The following is an 8,480-nucleotide window of genomic DNA, read 5'->3' on the forward strand; positions in this document are numbered from 1 at the left end:
GGGGGGTTTAGCACTATCACTGTGGCCGCTTTGGTGCGACTCGTGGAGGGGGCGGGGTGGGACGGGGGCGCAGAGGGGCTTCTGCAGTGACCCACCTCGAGGTGGCCGAGGCTGGAGCCGTGGGGAGCTGTGGGGAGCCGTGGGGAGCGGCAGGTTCTGGACACGTGCTGGGGGGAGGGTCCGGATTTGCGGACGGGTCAGAGGTGGGACGTGAGGCAGAAGAGTGACCACTTAACAGATGGGCCGTGTGGACTTGTGCCCATCGTACAGATGGGCACGTGGGGTGGAAGAAGCCCAGAGGCTGGCCCCAGCTCATTTAGCTGGAAGGTTGGTCAAGCTAGGACATTTGCCAGGTGCTTTCGCTCCGATTCCTTTGCTGGTCCCCGGACACACGGCGTCTCTCCCGCCCAGGCCCCGCCCCTACCCCGCCGAACGGGCTGACAGCACAGGGACCGCCTCGTGTCCGTGGCTCAGGACACGCTGACCCGAGGGACCCAAACGCTCTCGTGAGGCCCCTCGGCCGGAGCTCTCTTCCAGGTGTTCGTGATGCGGTCAGACACTCGTCCAGCATGTGAGGTTCACGTCTGTTTCCAGATATCTCTACCCTCTGCCTCCCGTAAAGGTTCAGCCTTTTTTCGACAGAATCCTTTTTCCGTTAAACTCCTGTGAACTCTGGGTTTGCACGTTAACACCTGGCTTTTTTTCCCCTTTACTGATTTTCGTAGCAACGCCAGACGAGGTGGTAAAGAATTCTCCTGGGAAACGCAGTTCGGAGGGTCTTTAGGGACAGCGTGGTTTCTGACTCCACTGTGGGGAGGGGCCCAGGTGTTTGACTTTCCTGAGCGCAGCAGTCCCGCCGAGACGGGAGGAGGAGGGATGCTTGGGGCTCATCGCGGCCTTCGGTGCTCTGGGCCCCGACAGACCAGGCCCGCTGTTAACCACCGTGCTAGTGGACGCAGTGCTGGGGCAGCTGCCCCGAGGGCCCCGGTTAGAGGAGGGTTGCAGCCTTACCGTTCGTTACCTCCCTGCTAGCCTGATGAGAAAGGCTCGTGCCTTTACCGCAAGTGCGTTTGCTTCCTCTGGGCTTTCTTCCTACCCCCCAGACACACCCCAGCAACAGCCAGGTGACCTCGTGTCCTGTGCCTGAGAGCGCTGTGACCACAGCGCACAGCCGGAGTGGCCGCACGGGGCCTGAGGATGGACACGGACACACGCCCACACACACCCATGGGAGGTGTGCATCGAGCGAGTGGCAGGGCCGGACAGTGTCTGCAGGGCACCCGACCGTGGCTCGTCCAGAGGGGATGGGCTGGGAATGTAAGATGCACATCAGATGTTGAAGACTCAGCACAAAATAAAGACTAGGAAATCTCTCACTTTACAAAATAAAATGAAACAGAAATTTAAAATAAGAAAATATCTCATTTTTAAAAAGATTCCTCAATTTAGAAAGTAGACCCGTCCCGGACGCGAGGGTAAAGTTACTAGAAATCCCGACTCTCAGGTCCTTGAAGGAAGCAGGCCGCACGGAGCTATCCCACTAGCATCCAGCTTGGCCTTCACCCTCCTGCCCCACCGGCTCCTCCCCAGACTCCCTTTCTGGAAAGTTCTCCCAGTAATTCGGGAGTTTCCGAATCATCGTTGATTTCCCCCTCTCTCAGCTGGACGTGCGGGTCCTCGCACTGCGCTTCCGGCGGCCGGTTCCGTGTTGCGGCTCGGGGAGCCCTCCCGATCCAGCTGGCCCGCCTTCCCCGCGGTCTCCTGGGCCCAGCGTCCGCCCCGCCCGCCGCGTGCTGAGGCCAAGGCGCGCTCCTTCAGCCCAGCCACGACCGCGCTCGCTGCCATCACCCCGGTGGCTCCTTTGAGCGAGTCCCAGCCACGGACCAAGGACGCTGGGAACGTGACACACATCATCCCACCTAATTCTCCAAAAAGAAACTACCGTTTACAGCGGAAGCGTGTGGAGCTGGGAGAGTCTGAGTTGCCTGGTTCCGGTCCCCGCCCGGAAGGGGCGGGGCTACGGGTCAGACCGGGCCTCGGTCACTCGAACACCTGGTGTCTTTCTGCGGTACCGGGGGCTCGGTTCAAACCTGCCACTCCCTTGCTCAGGCCCTGCGAGAGCAGCCCCGGTGCTTGCTCTAACCCTGAGGCTTACCTTCCGGTCCCATCCTTTGTCAGATGTTCTCGTGCCCAAGGCCAGCCGCACTGCGTCCTCAGGCAAGAGCCAGGTGCCTGTGCCATGGGGCCTTGGCCTCCTCACAGCGGACGTTCAATGACAGACGAGCCTTGGTGAGGGGCCTACTGTCCCAGCAGGAGATCTGAGTGCCAGGAGGTCCGTCCAAAATGCCACACCCATCCTCATAAGGGCTTTCTCATTTTGGTAAAGGTGCCAGCTAACTGCTCACTCTGACACTGTGAGTTGTGGCCCTTCGCTCTGTGACAACTAGGAAGCATGGTGCATGGCTTCACTTACGATACCGTCAGCACCTTCTGATTTTAGCAGCACCTCACTGTGCCTTGCGGGGAAACGACGGAAGCAGGACACTTTTTTAAAAAAGGATTGTATCAATATTTTCCACTTTTCGTTTCCTCCTCAAGCTTATTGACACATGAGTTAGAAACATTATCTGTATCTTTTATATTTGTGCTGTGCAGCACAAATTTCCAACTAAATCACACATCGTTCACTCAGTATCCTGACTCGCAAAACAACCCTGTGCGTCACTGTTGGCGGTAGTCTCTGAAGTGTCCCCTTTCTCACCGACAGGGACACTCAACCCCGGCTCTCCTTAGCCTCAACTGCTACCTTTGGATTACTAGATCAGTAGACATTTTCTAATGGTCTCTTATTCTGGGTTAGATACAAATGATTACTTTCCCCTGAGGGCACGTTCTCAGAGGTCATAGGTTTTGTGGTTATATTTTTGACATTAGCTGTGTCCTTTAAACTGCACCGTCTCTCTCTCTCTCTCTCTCTCTCTCTCTCTCTCTCTCTCTCTCTCTCTCTCTCTCTTTCTCTCGCTCAGTTTCTTCTGATGGCGGTGCGGAGTCATCTGCCCTAGCGGATGACAATGGCAGCGAGGAGGACTACAGCTATGAAGACCTCTGTCGGGCCAACCCCCGGTACCTGCAGCCGGGCGGGGAGCAGCTGGCCATCAACGAGGTACTGGGCTTAATTCCACACGGCAGCAGCCAGTGCAGGAGGCCCGGTTTTCAGGGCCCCGGAACCCACTCGTACTTTGCTCTCTGATTATTTCTTAGTGAACATATGCTAAAACCTAGAATTCTTGTTAGAAAGCCAGTATGGTTTTCTTGCATTTTCAAGGTTGATTTATGTGATTCAGTGTTGCAGGTAACTAACTAAAGACATCCCTCCCGGTCAGAGCAGCCATCCTTATGCGTGGAGAGGGCTTCTCGGTTCAGGATATGCCTTCCCTACATTTGTTATAATAAATCTAGGAAGGGAACGTTAGTTACCGTCCACATTTTAGCAAACACTCTGAGACTAAGGCTGAACGACTTGCTAGCAGACGGCAGAGCTGAACTTAACCACGTGTTTCTCACCACGGATCTGGGCTTCTCCCCGCCCCTCTGCATCTTTAGGCCTTTTTACAGAAGTCTTTCCAGAAGGCGCCTCGAGCCTTTGGAGCTCACGAACAGAGCGCGTGGAGTGTAACTTCTCTGGCAACATCACCAGTTGTTGCTATGGGATCCACGGTGTCCCCATGACATCCCGGGAGCTGAGTGGTTGCACGGCCCTCAGCCCCTACAGCCGGCTTACAGACGAGCTTAAATTACCTGCTGAATATCCAGACGTCGTGCTGTGTTCTCTTTAATTGCAGTAAATGACACAGTGAGATGCAGAGTCTGCTAAGATTGTGAGGAAAGAACGGAGAGGAGGTTCTGGGTGACGCCGTGAGGGCTTGCAGGAAAGGGTGTGCTGACCTTTGACGGCTCGGCTCCAGGACGTCTAGTTTGGCTGCTCAGAAGCCCTTTCCGGGGCGAAGCGTCCAGACAGTCACACTTGCTGGATGACTGATGCCCAGATGAGTGGACCTGGGGGTTCCTTTAAGAGCACAGGAGGGGTGCCCGCCTGGTAATTCTCCTCATCCCTGTCGTGTGACGTCACACGCTGAGCATCGGCTGAGCGCCATCGGCGTGAACACTCCGGGGCCGGGCGAGCTCAGGGTCCCCGCACTCCGCGCTGAGCACCCGCCTCTGCATTCCAGCTGATCAGCGATGGCAGCGTGGTCTGCGCCGAGGCCCTGTGGGACCACGTGACCATGGACGAGCAGGAGCTGGGCTTCAAGGCCGGGGACGTCATCCAGGTCCTGGAAGCCTCCCACAAGGACTGGTGGTGGGGCCGCAGCGCGGACAGGGAGGCCTGGTTCCCCGCCAGCTTCGTCCGAGTGAGTGTCTTCCTGCCTCTGGGGGCTCAGGGGCAAGGGCCACTGTGCCCTCGTCGTCGTTTGAACCAGACCTCCTAGAGGCTGGGGTGTGGGAAGGGAGAATTCCCACCGGGGTCAGCGGGGCGGCTGGCGCCGCCGCTGCGTTTGCCACGCTCAGCTCGGCCCGTGCGGGCCCGGCGCGCCCCGCCTCCCGCTACCCTCCTCACCGTCCCTGGGGAGTGGAAACAGGGGGCGGGCCGGGTGCCGCCCCGCTGACCTGTGCCCTGCGTGTGACCGCAGCTGCGGGTCAACCAGGAGGAGCTGGCGGAGGGCTCCAGCGGCACCGCGGGCGAGGAGCCGGCGGAGGACGCGGGCCGGGGCCGCCACAAGCACCCCGAGAGCAAGCAGCAGATGCGGACCAACGTCATCCAGGAGATCATGGACACCGAGCGGGTGTACATCAAGCACCTCCGGGACATCTGCGAGGTGAGCTTGGGGGCCTTGTGGCACCGCGTGCCGTGCCGTGTGGCAGCTCCGCGCCCAGCCAGACCCTCTGCGCACGCGTTTCCTGGAGCCCCGTCGCCACCGCCGCCTGCGGTCCCTGTACAGGCCACTCGCTCACCAGATGCCGGTCCACCCCGGGCAGCGTGAGCGGCCGGCCGTCTTCAGGGTGAGATGCAGCGACCTCCTTGCGGGACGTAGCTGCCACGGGTATTCAGAGGGAGTGACATTCAGGGGAGGCGGCACCTGTAAGTGAGACCCAGCTGACTTGGTGAAGAACCGAAGGTTTGTCACCGTCCACCAACCACTGCCTTTCATCTCTGGCGCACAGCGAGACCCCGAGTCACGCAGATGCAGGCGTCTGGCGACGTCCCGGGCTCTGTCCTGCAGGGTCTGGGATCCCACTCAGCAGCCAAGTCTCTCCCCTGTGGTATCTTTCAATTCTGTGGCTTCTGTAGAGTGCTTCGCTAGACCGTTGTGCGCCCCACGGGTCACCACGGCGTCCTGGCCGTGAATGCTGATGCCTGCACCTTCCGTTCAGCTGCGAGGGTCCAGCAGGAGGCAGGCCAAGTGCGGGCCGCGCTCCCCCCCGACCCCGCCCTGCTGTGTGGTTGGACTGACCCCCAGATGAGGAACCCCCCGGCGTTGGGTGTATTTGTGGCAGCCGTCCTTTTCCGTGTGAACCTGCAGTTGAGGGAGTTCCTCTGAAGTGGCATTTTAGGGAGACAGTCACTGCTGATACCTGTTGAGCACGACCGTGCCCTTCACCGGCTTAACTCGACCCCATGACACTCACGGGCAGGTCCCACGCGCCCTCATTTACGGATGAGGAAGCCCAGACGTAAACCAGACCTGCTGGCCTATAGCCTGTTAAAATTCATCCCCGATAGTCAGTGGTCTGTGTTTTACCGTATAGTCAGTTCAGTCTGTGTAATTACACGGTGCCCATCTGGGGATAATTGTTACACATTTTTATGGCCTTTCCTTCCTACCCCCATATCCTACCCAAGCCGCGTACAACCAGGGCATTGGGCGTAGAGAATTAGTGGTGCTCTGATTAGGCCTCAGATTAGATATCTACGGATCTGTGTTGTTTCCTGTAGAAACTGGGTGATGGTGGAGCCCTCGGCTAAGCCGTTCTTGGCTCTGGGCCATGACAGTGAGCGTTGCTCCCTGAGCGGCTCAGCCAGCGATGGCATCTGTATTGGACGGGCCTTCCCGGCTGTGAAATGCACTTAGGAGTGAGAGAATGGTTATCTTAAGAGTTTAGCAAAAGTGTGACAGTACCAAGTTTTGAGCTCTAATATTTGAAACCAAGCATTGCTTTCCTATCTTGTAGGGCTACATTCGACAGTGTCGCAAGCACACCGCGATGTTCACGGTCGCACAGCTCGCCACCATTTTTGGAAACATTGAAGATATTTACAAATTCCAAAGAAAGTTCCTGAAAGACCTTGAGAAACAGAACAATCAAGAGGAACCTCACCTGAGTGAAATAGGGTCCTGCTTTCTTGAACATGTACGTCACCCTCCACTTCTTACTTGATAGCGTCCCGCTAACTCTTTTTTTTTTTTTTTTTTTTTTGCGGTACGTGGGCCTCTCACTGCTGTGGCCTCTCCCGTTTGCGGAGCACAGGCTCCGGACGCGCATGCTCAGCAGCCATGGCTTACGGGCTCAGCCGCTCCGCGGCATGTGGGATCTTCCCGGACCGGGGCACGAACCCGTGTCCCCTGCATCGGCAGGCGGACTCTCAACCACTGCGCCACCAGGGAAGCCCCCGCTAATTCATTTTGAGATGTTTCTCCCTGAAGCACAGGGGTTCTTTTTGTTTTGTTCCACTTTGTTTAATTTCTTTCTTTGTTTGCTAGATTAGTTTCCTGCAGGATGGAGGTGTCACTTGTAAATTAAGGGGACTGCTGTATATGGTTGATCTTTATCTGAGCACCCCAAGTCCATTATTTCAAAATCTTTTCAATTTTATGCAATTTCGACTTAGGGGTTGTATTTGGGGTAGTTTCTAATAATACCTACCACGTGTCTATTATATGTTAATCGCTGCGTTCAGGGCTGTATGTCAGCTCCTGTACTGCTGTGCCGCAGGTATGATTATTTTCCCCATGTTCCAGATGCAGAAGCTAGGCTTCACCCAGAGAGTAAGTGACGCAGGGTCACACATTAGTAATTGGCAGAAGTGGAATCAGGCCAAATGCGTGCGGCTCTGGGACCCAGGCCTGTACCTGCCTCAGAACAGTCTCCTGATGCTGGCCTGAGCTCGCTAACTGGTGACTGGCTGTCACTTTTTAATACAACAGATTTCAGAGGAAGTAGATTCCGTCCCTGGCCAGAATGGTCAGGGCACAGTGCCAGTAGTGCTAACACCAATGACCGGGCTAGTGTAGCGCTCGCTCCTCTGGGCCCAGCAGCGTTACAGTGGCTGTGGAATGGGGGCCGATCTTCGGGTGGACCGTCTGTAAACGGCTGGAGACGCTGTTGCTGGTGGCCGTCTCCGGCTGGAGGGGTGGGCCCGTGACGGCTCTGGGCCTGTTTGGGACTTCGTAGGAGAACTGTTTGGCCAGAGCAGGAGGTTCACGGGAACAAGTCGAAGGATAGAAGCTTCCAGGTCAGCCAAGGTGAGGCTGCAGAGTGGCACGCGGATCTTGCTGTGGAGGACAGGAGAGCCTAGCTTGGGGACAGAGGTGTCACTGCTTCTGGGGAAACAGGGAGGTGGGCCTGGGCGAGGGTGACAGCAGCAGGGACGCAGAAAGAGGGGTTTGGCTGGAGAGGTGGTGAGCCAGAGGACAGCCAGGTATAAACTGGGGTAGGACCCAGGCCGAAGACACCGTAGCTGCGGGCAGGTGGACCTGTGTGAAGGAGGCGGCCTTGGGGCCGAGGAGCCTCAGGGGGCTGGGCGGGGCCCCCTCGGAATCCTGGGGGTGTGGGGCAGCCTGGAGGAGGAGCGGGGGAGGGGAGGAGGTGGCCCCTACGTGGATGGCAGGTGGCAGGGTGGGAAGGAGACCTGTGACCAGGAGATGGGGCTTTGCGCCCACCTGCCCGGGAGAGGAGAAAGGACAGGCGGCAGCCAGGCGCAGGGACAGCACCTCTCTCTTCTCCTGGATCAGGCGATACAGGGGGGGGTGACACAGGGGGCGCAGCTCCCCAGGGCGGCCTGTGTGCCCGACACGCCCTTTCAGGGTCTGTGGAAGGGGCCTGGCGTGGGCCGGAACTCTGCGTCCTCGGCAGCCTCTCCCTCCACCCCCAGGGTCTGGATGTGGCCCCTTCCCACGGGGCGCCCTGTCCAAGAACCTCCCCGGGGGTGGCGGGGAGGCGCTGGGTGTTGTCCGTCCTCGCCAGGGTCCAGAGCCGCCCTGCCTTGACAGAGCTGTGCGCCCCCTTCCCAGCAAGAAGGCTTCGCCATCTACTCCGAGTACTGCAACAACCACCCGGGCGCCTGCGCCGAGCTGGCGGGCCTGATGAAGCAGGGCCGCTACCGACATTTCTTCGAGGCCTGCCGCCTGCTGCAGCAGATGATCGACATCGCCATTGACGGCTTCCTGCTGCCCCCCGTGCAGAAGATCTGCAAGTACCCGCTG

The 8,480-nt window shown here is 58.2% G+C and overlaps 1 protein-coding gene across 1 annotated transcript in view; it reads left to right on the forward strand.

Annotated features, from left to right (window-relative positions):
- Positions 1-8,480, forward strand: part of SPATA13 (spermatogenesis associated 13) — a 93,461-nt gene that overhangs the window by 76,598 nt on the left and 8,383 nt on the right. The window contains exons 6-10 of the mRNA XM_007471467.1: positions 3,027-3,163; positions 4,230-4,409; positions 4,689-4,874; positions 6,229-6,408; positions 8,289-8,470. Of these exons, the coding sequence (XP_007471529.1) occupies positions 3,027-3,163; positions 4,230-4,409; positions 4,689-4,874; positions 6,229-6,408; positions 8,289-8,470 (865 nt within the window). The remainder of the gene's footprint in view (positions 1-3,026; positions 3,164-4,229; positions 4,410-4,688; positions 4,875-6,228; positions 6,409-8,288; positions 8,471-8,480) is intronic.

Source organism: Lipotes vexillifer, unplaced genomic scaffold (genome assembly GCF_000442215.2).
Source record: "Lipotes vexillifer unplaced genomic scaffold, Lipotes_vexillifer_v1.1 scaffold543, whole genome shotgun sequence".
Taxonomy (NCBI): domain Eukaryota; kingdom Metazoa; phylum Chordata; class Mammalia; order Artiodactyla; family Lipotidae; genus Lipotes; species Lipotes vexillifer.